General features: G+C 40.4%; 1 protein-coding gene across 1 annotated transcript in view; it reads right to left on the reverse strand.

Annotated features, from left to right (window-relative positions):
- The window catches only part of LOC308384723 (uncharacterized protein), a 39229-nt gene extending 27210 nt beyond the window's left edge, over positions 1-12019 (reverse strand). Inside the window, exon 1 of the mRNA XM_080863313.1 lies at positions 10952-12019. Coding sequence (XP_080719439.1) covers positions 10952-11108 — 157 coding nt within the window. The 5' untranslated portion in view covers positions 11109-12019. The remainder of the gene's footprint in view (positions 1-10951) is intronic.
- Between the last annotated feature and the right edge of the window lie 2914 nt (positions 12020-14933).

The following is a 14933-nucleotide window of genomic DNA, read 5'->3' on the forward strand; positions in this document are numbered from 1 at the left end:
TTTTGACCCAGGTGTCGTCCACATATCTGTACCAGTGGCTGGGTACTCTTCCTTTGAAAGAGCCAAGAGCCTTCCTTTCCACTTCCTCCATGTAAAGGTTGGCTACAATGTGATGCCAGAGTCAGCCTCACACCAAAGATGACCCTCAGAGCGGGCCGTACAGTTTTATACTACAAGAGGAACATGTATTATTATGACTATGTTCTTCCAGAAGCGGCGTGGCAGTCTGCTACAACTCCTCATTCACTCCACGTCTGCTGCTCCCTCGACCTCCTATCTGCTTCTTTTCCTGGAATCAGAGACACAAGGACACAAAAACACACCCTGCGTAGCCTTGGTTATCTAATGTTGTTATTTATTGTTCTTCTACTGATTCTAAGGTCTGGTTCAGGATACCTAGTTTGGACTCTCTGACCCAGTGTCACAGCTGGTGCAGCTATCGTGTGGTGGCGTGAATGGGGACCCGAGTTGCAGACAGTGGTGGAGATGCGAGTGAGGTTTATTTACAGTGCTCAGTAACAAAAGTGAGGGCAGAACTGAATAAAACCCTAAACTGGGGAGAACTAAAAATAACAAAACACAAAACCGTAACTCACAAGGTCACAATCAGGGAAACACATAAGGAGGTGAGCTGGGAACAAAGAGCAGGCTGTGGAGCAGAAAGCCGCAGAACAACAGAGTAACACAGACGAACCGATGAGGAACACAGGCAGGCACACACTATATATACAAACACAAGGTAATCAGGTAATGACACACAGGAGGGGAGCACAGCTGAACCTAATTCACAAGACGACAGGAAGACACAAGCTGACACAGTGATAACAGACACAGACCTTCAAAGTAAAACAGGAAATTCACAAAGACAAGCTCAGGGACACGAATAGAGCACAGGAGGGAGAACACTAAAGCACTAACCACATGAACCAAACCCTAAGAACTAATACAAAATAAGAATGAACACAACACATGAGATGACACCAAAATGAACACAAAACGCTGGGTCAACGACCAGGACCATGACACCCAGAGACTTACAGAAAACCATTTTCATGTGTATGTAAGCGTTGCTGCAAAGTCCCCGTGCACTCTGTGTCTCTAAGCTTTCGACCTTCGAAAGACAGAGTGCCAACTCATATGAGCACATTTGCATTGTGTATAATAAAATAATTAAAACAGCTGCATTCAATTTTCAACCCTAATAAACTAACTCCAGATTTCCCTCAGTAATCCTGATTCATGTTGTCACAGTTCACCTGGTGAAGAGCACATTCCCAAAGGATTCTTTTTTCCCAGAGCATTTTAGCATGACACTCTTTGATTACCTCTCCATCACAGATATTTGTTTTTATCACAAAGCTGCTCTTGACAGTCCTGATAGATTTGAAACCATATTGGAAAAGATTTGTGAGAGCTGTTGTAAAAACTTTATCCCACCTTAATAGATCCATCACTAATGCACTGAACTCTTTAGTAAGAATTGGGAGCTCCCCCCCAAAACTGTGTCCTGTTTTCCAATCAGCTGTTTGTGTATAAAGTGCTGTCTCTTTGAGACATCTGTTATGTTCCCTGTATGTCCCTCTGTGAGCTCCAGCTCGCTCTTGTTCATTATATATCTGGATGTTAAAGACTTCTTTTTATTCTGAGTCCTGCGTTCGAGTCCTTCCCTCTCTTCCACACCTCGACCTGACAGTTATGTCTTAGACTGGATGTCAAATAGAAGTGAAGCTGAAACATTTTGTGACTAAAATAATATGAGACCATTTTTAGATGTTTAGGCCTCTAAATATAAATATAACTTCCATAGTTCAATGTGTTTAAATATGTGCATTTGCAAACTTTTTGTTTAATATTAATATTTTATATCATCATGAAATGTCACCACAGGGGGCAGCATAGAGCCAGAGAGTGTTAGTGTAGCTGTTCAGCCCTATAGTAAGAAACAAGAAGACTGATGAAGGAAAACACACAGGTTTGTATGAAGTCACACTAACTAACCAGCAGTAACCCACCTTTGATCAAACTGCTTTTATACAAATGATGTGAGGATGTAAAAGGAGCGTTTTGATTATTTATGAATGTATTGATTTAATATGACAATAATGGGGGTGGGGCCACCAGACCTGTCAACACTGGCTGAGTAACAAAAATATGAACACCAGACGAGAGTTAAACATTTTCATCATTTTCTTCCTGTGACTGAAAATCTCTTTGATTATCTCTGATATCGTCTGTACTGTCGTAGATGTGCATGTCCTCTTACACTCTGATGCCTCTTCCTTCACCTTTCTGCTCAGATAGCTGAGTCACAGCTGTGCTTTACTAACAGTTACTGCTCTGTGTTCACTGTGCTTGCACACTGATGCTGTCACAGTCCTGGGTCTATGACCCAGTTTTTGGGTTTTTCTTTTGGATAATTATTTTCTAGTTCCTGATTTTATTTTTTTTGTCTCCTCAGTCTGTCATGTCCTCATGTCTGTTTATCCACAGTTAAAGTGTCAAGTTCACATATTGCCATCTGAGTCTCAGTGTGTTTTTGTTACTTCCTGTTTTACTTTGATAATCTCCCATTTTGTGTGCGTTATATTGGTGTTCATGTCTCATCAGATTCTGTTCAGCTGTGTTCCCCAGGTGTGTCCACTCTGCACTAATCTCCTCCTGAGTAAATATTGTCTGTCTCCCTCTGGTCTCTGTCATGTTGTCCCATCAAGCTGTGTTCCTGTGAATTTCATGGGTTCTGTGTCCTCCCAGTTGTTTCCCAGTTTCTTAGTTTCTAGTTTAATGTGTTGCCTGAGGTTTTGTTAGTGGTGCCAAGATGAAGCTTCATGAAGCACTGAAGCTTTCCATCCAACTGGCCACTTATGAGCCGACGCTTCATGACGTGTCACTTGCTCTACTGTGCCATCAAGTGGACAATAAATGTAAAACAGGCAAAGACATTATAATGACATAACTTTGGTGTGAAGCTTTGAATAGAACGAATAGAATAGAATAGAATAAATAGAATAGAAAGAATAGAATTAGTGAATAATGTTTGTGATGGCAGTACATAAATTCCAAATATAATCTTAATCTGTCTTTATGATCTTTATGATACAACATGTAATTTATTTTTATATCATAATAACCTTTTATTTTTATTTAATAAAATCTTTTCCACTGTGTTTTGCTTCAGTCAGTTTCTCTTTTTTTGAGATGATTTCACCTGATTTAGAAAAAACCCTTTCACAGCTCACAGATGAAGCAGGTGTAGCCGAAGAAGCAACAGCAAGTTTATACAAGTTGGGATGAACATTTTCAGTCCTGCCCAGTACTCGTGGGGATTCTTCAGTCTTCCACTGTTTGGTTCACTCAGGTATGTTTGGACCTGCACTGTTGTGTCTGTAATAAAATTTTGAGTCCTCGTCTGCAGGACTGTGGTGTCCAAACTAGGCCTGAAAAACCAAAACCCCTGCACCACTTTTATATTTCATGATTAAAATTAAAACAAAACACAACATGCAGAGAAACAGAATCAACTTTCTGGGTTTGTCCAAAGTTTATTTAACAAATTATACAGCATGTATTAATGTTATATTTTTATTTATTCATACATGATTTGAGTTTATGAACTCTACTACTCCCATAGTTATTTCTTCAGTGTTGTTTTTGGACAGAGACCATTGAAACAGTACAGAAAGTGGGGAGAGAGGGGCTGAGCTGCAGCACAGAGCCTGGGCTGAACACAAACCTGAGACTCTGCAGTACTTTTTACTGCTGCTAGTGTTTCTGTCCTGACAGATGTGATGATATCATCTGTGCTCTGTGATGTGCTGGTGCATGAAAATGTTTGCAGACTTTAGATTGGTCACTGAAAATATAAGACGTGCTGTGGTCGTTATTCTAAATGTGTTCAGAAATGTGGGAAACGATTGAAATACCCTGAAATATCTAAAGATTCAAAGTTCTAACATGGAAGTATTTGGGACAGCAGCTTCATCTAAAATGCAGCGTGGTCTTTCAGTCTGATCCCCCCATGTTTGTATGTCAATTTTTTCTGTTATTTGAGACGTCTGTTGATAAACTGATGGGGAGACTGTGCAAGTAAAGCCTTGTTTTGAGTACATTTTCCTCACCAGTTTCCACTTTAGGCGCTGAAAACACATATTAGACACCAGCTATTTATTTTGTGATTTATATAAATATATTTCATATAAACAGTCAACATGCAGTAAAAGAAATATCTAAATATGTATTTGTATGTATTATTTCCCATCCACGAGTCTGAAAATAATAATGCTGCTCTATGTTCACTGCATCTCAGCACCTGTTTGTATCACTTCTGCTGATGCTGCAGACCGCTGTGTCTATTTTATATTTGAATTGGCCTTTTATATTTTCTTCTACTGTTTCTATTTTGTCTTATTTCTGTTTAAGAAAGACATGGTACAGAGAGGGGGGAGCTGCCTGTAGCTGTCTGTGGTGCTGAAGCTTTCAAACATTTCATACCAACACTGACTACAACTGTGACCACAGGGGGCAGCATAGAGCCAGAGAGTGTTAGTGTAGCTGTTCAGCCCTATAGTAAGAAACAAGAAGACAGATGAAGGAAAAGCTTCTTCCACTGGTGTAACACACAGGTTTGTATGAAGTCACACTAACTAACCAGCAGTAACCCACATTTGATATTTTTTGCTGAACTTTTAGAAACAAGACATTTACTGTAGTTTTAGGACCAACAGACTGATGAATAAACCAAGTAAAGCAAAGTAAAGACAAGCTGCACTTTGACTTTTATTAGAACAATTTGCTGGAACTACAGAGTAATGAAGTACTTCAAGGTTTTGTGTGGATGACTTCCAACCTTACTGTACAGCACAGAGCACAGAGGGACAATATATGTAATCAATATATGATGCAGAATGAACAAGTAAAGACTGTAAGCTGAGTCTGAGGCTCATGCAGGACATTTCATAGTGAGGTGTCTTTGGTTGGATTATTCAAACATTTACATCAAAGCACCAAACTCATCTCTCACAGATGAAGGTCATTGAATTAGAATAATATGACCATGTCCATCTCCCATCACGGTCACAGCAGACTCCACGGTATCCAGAATAAGGATCTGACCATCCTGTTCCCCAGAACCTGTCAGAGAGATCAAATCTGATATGAAACTGGACTAAACTCATAACTATTGTCACATTCATATAAATATGCGTCTCTTTTGGAATATTTCCAATATTTGCTGTATTTCTTTCCCAGGTTTCTCGCCCACTTTCCCTCCTTTAGACTTTTCTCTGAGAATCATCATGCACACTAAAACAGCTTTCAAGCTTTGATGAATATGAACTCTTCCTGCTGTAAAAATGGAGAATAAAAAGAAGTCAGAGCTGACTTTCTGCTGTTTGAAACTGTTTTGTCAGCTGTTTACAGACATCACTTTGAAATGTGTGTCTATCAGGTCATATTTACTGAAGCTTCTTCCTTCATATGTTCTGAAGTTTTACAAACACCAAAGAAGAAGAGACAGGAATTCTCTGAAACACTTTTTGTTCTGTGAGAAAAGAAACATTACAGCACAAAAACATGAAGACAAATTGAACAAAGTGAAATGTGTCGGTCGCTGCTTTGAACATGTTTCAATCCTGATTCCTTCAAACTGACTTGTTGTAACTGAACGTCATCACAGACTGCAGATGAAGAGAGTTCAAGCACAGCTGTTCATTCAAAGGAGGATTTCTGCTTTTCTTTACATTCAGTTTGTGGGGCTGTTGGAAAATAGCTCAGCTCATGTATTGCTGATCTATCTTCCAAAACATCAGTGTTTCACTTCTAAATAATAACTCTGGAATAGAAACAAACTAGCCTGCTTAGTGGGCTGCCCACTGCTTCACTGAGTGAATGGGTCAAATGCAGAGAAAAACAAGTAATTTCCCCATGGGGATCAATAAAGTATCCATTATTATTATTATTATTATTATTAATGTCTCACGTTTGTGTCAGCGCTGATCCGTCCACCCATTCCCATTTAGATCCTCCTGATGTCCATTTAGCTTCCAGACCAATCCAAGAGTATCCTCCAAATTCATTGATAAATTCCTGTTTGGGAAGAGACACAAATATTGTCTCCAGTCATAATTCAGCACTTCTGTTGTAGTGACAGCATCTTGTGAACATGTCTGAAGGAAGAATAACTGTGATGAAACTTTTCTTCCATTGTGCAGAAATCAGAAAGAGCCAAAGAATCGATGAATATCAGCTCCTCCTGTAGCTCAGTCAGTGTTGCAGTGGAATCAGTGTTAACAAATCATTTGATTCAGTTGGATTGAATCAGAAAAATAATCTGGATTATGAGGATTTCTCTCATTTTATAACATTTCTGTTATTTCAATGTTTTGTGTTGACTTGGTTTCTAAGGATCATCTGAACTGGTTCCCATTTAATCCTGGTTCTTTAACTGCTTTGAATTCCTCTCCTTCATAATTCAATGTGAATCTCCAGTTTGCTGTATTGTAATCGATCCACCTCCCAAATCCTGCAATCATTTCCTGAATGGATTCTCTAATCTTCTCTCATCGGTTATTGTTCATAAAGTCATTTTAGTAGATGAGTCTAATTTACTTATTGATGATCCCTCTAACAACACTGCCACACAATTGATGAACACTGCAGCATCATTTCATGTAGTGCATCATGTTGTCGGCCCCACACATAACGCTGACCTTCCACATGTCTGACCTACTATCCAATCACAGATGTATCATCTTTGACAGGCTTACAGTCAGTGTTGTCTTCCCAGAGACAAACTGCTGTCACTCCCATGTCTTCTAATGACTGTGGACATTTTTCGATTTCTTCACTGGCAACATCAACAGTATCAGGTCAGAGTTCAAGTCTGTACCTCTTCAACCGCCCCAAGTCTCTCCTCCAGTTCTGTTGTTGGAGTTCAAACTCCTTCCTGCTGCCATCTCCCCCTATCTTCTCTCTATTAGAAACCAGTCCCTTTCATTTCAGCTGACTTTCAAACAGCCAGAGTCTTTGTGAGTGGGATCAACCCTCCTTACATCCCACTGTTTTAAATCAAGTTGCTCATCAGCTCCTTCAGATCTTTGATCAATTCCAACCTGGTTCCAGACAAACCACAGCACTGAAACAGCTTTCATGAAAGTTACTAACCAGATTCTTCTGCGCTGGGATAAAGACTCCATTTGAGTCCTGCTTGACTTCTCTGCAGCCTTCATACTGTTGATGGTGCTCCTCTTATTAACACACTACAAACTGGCATCACTGGTGCTGCTCTCACATGGTTTTCTTCATACTTATCAAACAGATACTTCATATTAATCAATGTGTGTCCTCATCTGAGTCCCACATGCCTCAGTCCTTGGACCAATTCTGTTCTCTTTATAAATGCTGCCCCTGTGACATCTGCTTAATGGTTTTAATGGGATCTCCTAGCACTGCTGTGCAGATGACACACACACTAATGCTTTTCTGTCGAGCCTCTCCTGCCTCAGTGAATGCTTCTCTGTCATCACTTCATGGATTTAAACTTCCTTCATCTCAAACTGAAGTTGTGCTGTTTGGCTCAGTTTCTCTGAGGAGGTCAGTCAGTACATCGTCCCCCTCACCAGTAACATCCAATCACCTGTTAAAGATCATTTTGAACCAACAGCTGCATTTTGAGCCTCACATGTCAAAGGTCAGCCAGTCTTGTTTCCTTTAGCTCAGAAATATTGCAAAGATCAAATCTTTACTGTGATTCAATCATCTGGAACTTTGAGTTCATACTTTCTCCTGCCTGATTATTGTAATTCACTTTTCACCTGCATTTCTCAGTCCTCCATAGTTGGTCTGCAGTTAGTGCAGAACTCAGCAGCAAGGCTGCAAACAAAACCTGGCCTGCAGTCTCATATCTCACCTATTCTTGCTTCTCTTCACTGGCTTACAGTGAAATTCAGAATCCTCTTTTAAATCCTGTTATGAACATATAAAGCTGTGCATGAACAGGCCCCTGCTTATATAGCAGAGCTTCTTGGACCTTATCACTGCAGCCGGCCTCTCTGATCATCTAATCAGCGTCTCCCAACTGTCCCTCGCTCTGATTTGAACACCAGAGGCCATCGTGCTTTTGAGCTTGTTGCAGCCAAACTGTGGAACAGCCTTCCTCAGACTATCAGGTCAGCTGACTGTTAACGGCTGAAACTCATTTTTACAGGTTAGCTCTCCCTCAATCTTTTCCCCTTTATTTTCCTCCATAGTTTCTAACTGTTGTGTTTCTGATGGAATGAATGTGCTGCTTTGTTTATGTGTCTGTATGTTTGCACATGTATACTTATCATCAATGTGTGGCTTTAATTCACAGTATGAAGAACTTTGTAACTCACTGTCAGCTCCATCAAAGATCACACAGACATGAACAAACACACCCACCTGTTCCTCTTTGCTGTTTATCATCACCAGATCAGCTCCTCTGGTCTTACAGTGGTTTTGACTCTCAGACCAAGTTTTCTTCTCAGTGTATTTAAAGTAAAACTTGCTTCCAAACCTCGTCCATTCTTCTGGACACCACTTCCCTTAAAGTCAAACACATGTTTTAAAGTCAGACTTTGTGTCCTGTTGTATCACATTAATCTTTGGTTCCTGTCATTTTCCCTGTAAATGCTTCATTTAAACTCAGGTTTTCTCTCTTATTCATAATGAACTGAAACTTACATTTATACAGAGAAACTGTTACACAGCATCAAACATTTAGGATTCAAAACAAAGACACAATCAGGTTATCACTGTGTAACACTGATGTTTTCTATCAGTTATTCAAACTTTATTACCTTCTATCTTCTCCTTCAGCTTCTTCACTTCTTCCTGTAGCTGACTGTTGAGTCGTTTTGTCTCTGTAGAAAAAAACATGTTAAAAAATGTAAATATAAATTTTATCTGACATTAGTATTTTCTTGTTAATTTTAAATACTTTCTTACCTTGATGTTCAGTCTGTAGCTCGTTGTAACTGTGGTTCAGTTTATTGTGTTTGAAGTGAAGTTTGTTGTTTTCACTCTTGTTCAAAGCATCTGAAATATTTCAGTGAAAGCAAAATAAAATAAAATAAAATGAGTGAAACGTTGAACAGAAATAATCTTCTTCCTCTGCTTTGTCAAATATCAATAAGAGTCAGAAACTTGCAGCCATTGCTCTTTAACATGTCCTGTGGGTGGAGGTGTTAGAACTACAGGAAATCTGATGAGCTAAATACGTATCAACTGTGAACAAAAACCACTGACAAGATTCAGAATAATTGTGCTTCAGTGTGGAGGAAGAAGGTGAAGAGTCAAACAGCATTTCTACACCTGTAGTCAGAGATGTTATCTATATGCTTTGAAAGAATAGATTCGGACTCATGTGACATGTGCCTGTTCTCACTGAAAATATGTCTTTTTACATTCAGTCAAAGCTGCTCTGAGGCTTCAACACTTCCTCTTTCTGCTTATTTATAATTAATAAATGTTTCTTCCTGCAGCTTCCAGGAACTTCCTGCTTTCAGACGTCCTTTTGCAGGCGTCTCTGTTCTCACATCATAGATTTGTGATGTTTCTGCTGATCCAGCATTAAGTCTGTCACAGCTCCACCAGGAGCTAAAGGTCAGCTGAAGATCATCAACTGATTTAAAACATAGAATCAAACCACCTTAAAATCCAAACATCAGCAGCTGCTGGAAGTTTTCTCTGTGTTGTTGTTTTTGTTATTGTGGAGTCTTTACCTGATAATATAAAGAACCTCGAGGCAACTGTTGTTGTGATTTGATGTAATAAAAAAAGATTAATTGATATATCCCAGCAGATGAATGGAGCTAACATTAGCTTGTTAGCTACCTGCTTAATACACCAAGTGAACTAACTAGTCGCACAATGACAGACGGCCACTGTCTAACATAGTGTGGCTGCACCTGCATCAGTCTGCAGCAGATGCTGCTGCCTGTCTGCTTTGTTGAGATAATCACAGAATCAGCGTGTTGAGTGAAGAGTTTGAAGGAACAACAAGAACATTCACTCCACAACACACACAAGATATGAGCCAGGAATCATGCACACAGACACACACCTGCTAATCAGTGCTAAGTAACAGACTGATGAAATACTAGAAGCTCAGTCAGCAAAACCAACGTGTTGGTCAGGCTGTACCACACAGCAGCTCATATTATTGATCAGAGAATTCCATTTAAAATGCCACCGTGCAGTTTTTATGAAGAGGAAACTATCCTTAGAGACCAAAACTCATTTGGTCCTGAAGGGAAACATGTTTTTACTGCAGCAAAGGTGCTCATTTTAACTGACTCGCTTTCAGCATCAGCCTCCAGTGGTCATTAAAGGAACTGCAGTGTTTGCTGCTTCTGTGTTGGCTTCATGTACTTCCTGTATTTGCTGTGGCAGAAGGACACGTTCTGGTTGTGAAGCTGCATGTTTGTTGGCTGCTGGGATTCAGTATCAGTCATACATTCATTTGCAGGAGAAGTTCAGAGGTTGTATCTTATCTTACAGCATATGGATAGGATGATGATCCCAGCTAACATCAGGAGGCACAGCACTCTTAGACCCAGTGTAGCACATCTGAAAGAGCCCTTCAGGACTGAAGGAGGATTCTGAGTCTGTGGTCCTGTTAGAAAGCAGTGTGGATGTTGGTTTGTGCTTATTTCCTGTCAGTCTGTGGTTAACAGACCTGTGGTTGTGGTTGTACCAGCTTAACGTCAAAAAAGGGCCGGTTGCCAAAAAACAAAGGAAATATAACATCTGCGCTGTGACTGAAAGAAGTTCCTGTTAATCAATAAGTGACGTACAAACTATTGTGGGAAAGAATTTAAATTAAAAAGGTTCATACAGCAAATGGAGAAACAGATGTTTGGTGGGCTGCAGTAATTTGGCTTTAAAAGCTGACTGTAACAAACTGGAAGTACATTTAGATTCATAATTGACTTACCTCCTTCCTGTGACTGAAAATGATCATAACTATCTCTCATCTCATCTGTACTCTCGTAGATATCCACCTCCCTCTGCTCCCACTCTGCTCCGTCCTCCTTTCTGCTGTATCTCACCTTCTTTGATAGATCTGGTTTGGCATAAATATCTGAGGACATCGTGAGAGGACGGAGACGCTGAGCAGGAGTTTAAACTGTACTCTAACAGTTCTGCAGTACTGACCCTGGAAGATATCGAGCTGTTTTATTCTTGTCCAGCCTTCTGTCTGCTTTCAGGCAGGAAGAAGCTTTGAGGAAGTGGCAGCGTGTAAGGAAACACAGACCGTGTGATTAATTTGCATAAAAATGTCTTAACTGCATTTTGTGTTTCTCTTAACTACAGATAAACCTCTGTGTTGTACAATATGTGTACTTTGTTGAGCTTTTGACTGAGTTTGCATAAAGCAGAAAATGTATAAACTCTTCTTTTTCTAAAGACGTTGAACGTTCACACATAAAAGCACAAACACAGTCACACCTCAGTGTCACAGTTGGTTCGACCCAGGAAATGTTATTTTGTCAGTTACAGTTTGTTTTCTTGCTGTTGCCTTATAGAGAAACAAACTGTAGAACTGTTGAGGTTCATCCAGTCGATGTGGAAAGTTTGAACCACGTCTCAAACACTCTTTAAATGAACAACAATTAAATTTAGCTTCACTGCTGACCGAAGATTTTAAAAAGAACAAGATGTTTGTGTTCATTCATTTGTGTTTTTCCCTTTTTAGGTCACTCTGTAACTTTTCCTTTCAATTCTACATTTTGCACTTTCAGGAAAACTGATGCAGTTCATTTTTTGTGTTCTTTGATTTGATTTTCAAAGGAATACAGAAGTACTTGTGTGAAAAAGTGTCCAACATAAGGAGGAAAAGTTTTTTGAAATTACAGTGCACTTAAATGTTGCACATCTTACTGTGAGGTCACCAGGAAATACTCCTTGTTGTTGGGCCGTCCTGGTTAACACACCTCTGCAACATTACATGAGAGTCGGGCACTCGGCCTCTGGATTTGTAAATCTGGGCTGGTGGGTTCAAACTTCAGGAGATCACACTCCTCAGCCTCCCTGAGAAGGTTTATGTCAGAATATTGAAGGAGAAACTCCATCCAATTGTGAAATCTCAAATTCAGAGCAACAATGTGGTTTCCATCCTGGTCATGCAGCACTGGACGAGCTCTTCATTCACTCCAGGATGTGTGGGAGTGATGTCGTCCAGCTTACTGTAGGTTGGTTGAAGTTGAGTGTGAAGTAGTTGGGATGACATTTAGCACCTTCAATTCTGAGGTTCTCAGCTGGAAAAGGGTGTTGTGCCTGTTTAAGGCTGGAAATGAGTTTCTTCCAAGTAAAGAAGTTAATGAATCCTTGAATTTTGTTCTCGAGTGAGAAAAGAAAGCAGCAGGATGTTAGAAGCCAGATTGGTGCAGTGATCCTGTCTGTTGGGGTGAAGAGAGAGCTGAGCATGAAAGTGCTGCTGATTTATCAGATGAGCTACATTCTTACCTTCACCTCAGTAATGAACACAAGCTGTGAGTACTGACTGAAAGAGTGAGATACAAGGGGTGGAAACAAGCTTCTACCTAAAGGTGTCTGTGGGCTCAGAGCTGGAGCTCCTCCACACTGAAAGCACCTGACTAGGATTACACCTGTGTGCTACTTAGGTGTTGGAGGTTTGTCCAACTGGAGGACACACGTTGTCTTAATCATTCAATTCAGTTTTACTTCTACAGCTCCAAATCACAGCAACAGCCTCAAGGTGCTTTATGTTGTGAGGTCGACCCTACAATAACATTATAGTAACAAGTTTGCTGTTTGTGTGTTTTCCAGTGAAGTAGGAGAAACTCTGCAGTGTGGGAACAGGAACTAAACACAATCAGGTCTGCAGCATCAAATCATTTCACTTCTAATGTTCAAAATCAAACATCTAACATATTGGAATCAAATTCCTCACAGCGTGTCATGATTCCCACCACAATCAGCAGATACAGCACTCCCAGGTTCACTTCAAAAGCTCTGAACCAGCTTCTTCTCACAGCTGGAAGCTTCTTCTCGGTGTGAACATCTACAAAGATAAAACAAAAAGTCCATTTATGAAGCACTAATGAGAGACTTTGGAGCTTTTTATTAATCCTCACTGTAGGAATGATCCCAGTAGAAAGTAAATCAGATTTACCAAACAAATTAGTCGAGTTTGTTAAAAAGTTACAGGAACTCAAACGAGGACAAAGTAACATTAGTCCATTCCAGTTGTTGTGATCGGTCGGTGCATTTCTGGCCACTTCTTGGTCGCAGCTTTTGAATAGATCAGTGAGAGAAAAACAATCCTCCTCTCAATATAAGGACTAAATGAGCAAAACTATCCTGATGGACGTGAGGGAACGTAGAAAGAAGTGTAGAAACCTGAGGGACAAATATGGAGGAGAGTCCCAGAATATTAGTTTGTATGATGATCATCTGCACGCGGGTCAGAGCTGTGAGGAAAGTGTAATGCTGAGGAACAACCATGAACTGTGGAAACTTTAAAGCTGATTTATAACAGAGTGGTGCTGGGTGTGTGTTACTCTGTGTTTGTGCTTCAGTTACACTCAGTTAGCTTTCTGCTAGCTGTTTCCATCAGTTTGCTTCTCTCCTCTCTACACTCACTCATACTGCATTTTGATGCAGCTGAACTCACAATGAATCTGCATCTTTCTGTTCCTGTTGTCAGACCACAGAACAACTATGACCTACTGATTTAAACGTGCTGCATTAACTACAGGGGGAAGCTGCTAACACACTGGAGCTGCATACCAAGCTGCTGCTCTGCACCTCTGAAAGACGCATTTTTGGAAGCACAACATTGTCGGACAAACTCGACATTCACATATGTTTAAAACAATGACTGTGTGGACAATCTGGCTGTATTTACAGTCATGTTATCACTTGGAGAGGAAGCAGAAAGAGCTGTGCTGCTCCTATTGGCTGCTTCTCTCTGTCACTCACAGACCTCTTCCTGAAAGCAGAGCAGCAGCTGAACCAGTTTGACTTGAAGCCACAGACACTGAAACAGTCAGACGGTTAGAAACGGAGCTCCTAACTGGGAGTAAACAGGCCCAGTGCAACAAATGATCTGTGTGCCAGTTTGGACTGGAAACATATTCTGGGCACATGTGACACGAACACTAATATGTCTTAAAGTGGTCGGATATCAGAGCTTTGAAAGACACTGAACAACACTTTCATCACCAACATTTTCTTTGGTTTGGTCACTTTGATGATTTCCTGCTTACCAGCTTCTTGTAGGCCAACGTCAGGGTGCTGCTCTCCATCATCTAACACCTCCACCTCACTCTGCTCTCTCACTCCTCCATCCTCTTGGGACCCTCTGCTGTATTTCACCCTGAAATCTTCAACACTTTGAATTTCTGTAGACATTTTGAGCTGAAAGATCTTTGAGCAGCTTCACCGTCTGTCTGTGTCTTTAAGTCCGACAGCTTTGAAGAGAAAACAAAGAGGAAGTAAAACAGGACGAGTCACAGTTCTTCTGACACGTCAGGAGGCGTCAGACTGTCAGTTATGTACAAATGAAAACAACATTCAACAAGATCTGAAGTTCAGTTACAAGAATGTAAAACACTGGAAGAAGTTTTGTTTTTAATATTTTCTATCACAGAGATAATAAGCTTTAACTCAGCAGCTGCAGTATGTTTGTAATAACACGGCTTTGTTAGACGCTGCCTTCTACAAACTGTAAGTACATCGAAGCAGCAGAGAGAAGAAGTGTTTGTGACACAGGAAATATGTCAGAGTGAACTATTTATTCATCTTTATTTTTACCAGCACAGAAACTAACAGGGCAGCGTGGTGCTGCAGTGGTGAGCACCATCACTTCTCAGAAAGAGAGTTCCTGTTTTGGGTGGAGTCTTTCTGTGTGGAGGCTCATGGTCCTGGTCTGTGAGCCAGCGTTTGTGTTT

This window comes from Rhamphochromis sp. 'chilingali' (genome assembly GCF_963969265.1).
Source record: "Rhamphochromis sp. 'chilingali' genome assembly, chromosome: 17".
Lineage (NCBI taxonomy): Eukaryota > Metazoa > Chordata > Actinopteri > Cichliformes > Cichlidae > Rhamphochromis > Rhamphochromis sp. 'chilingali'.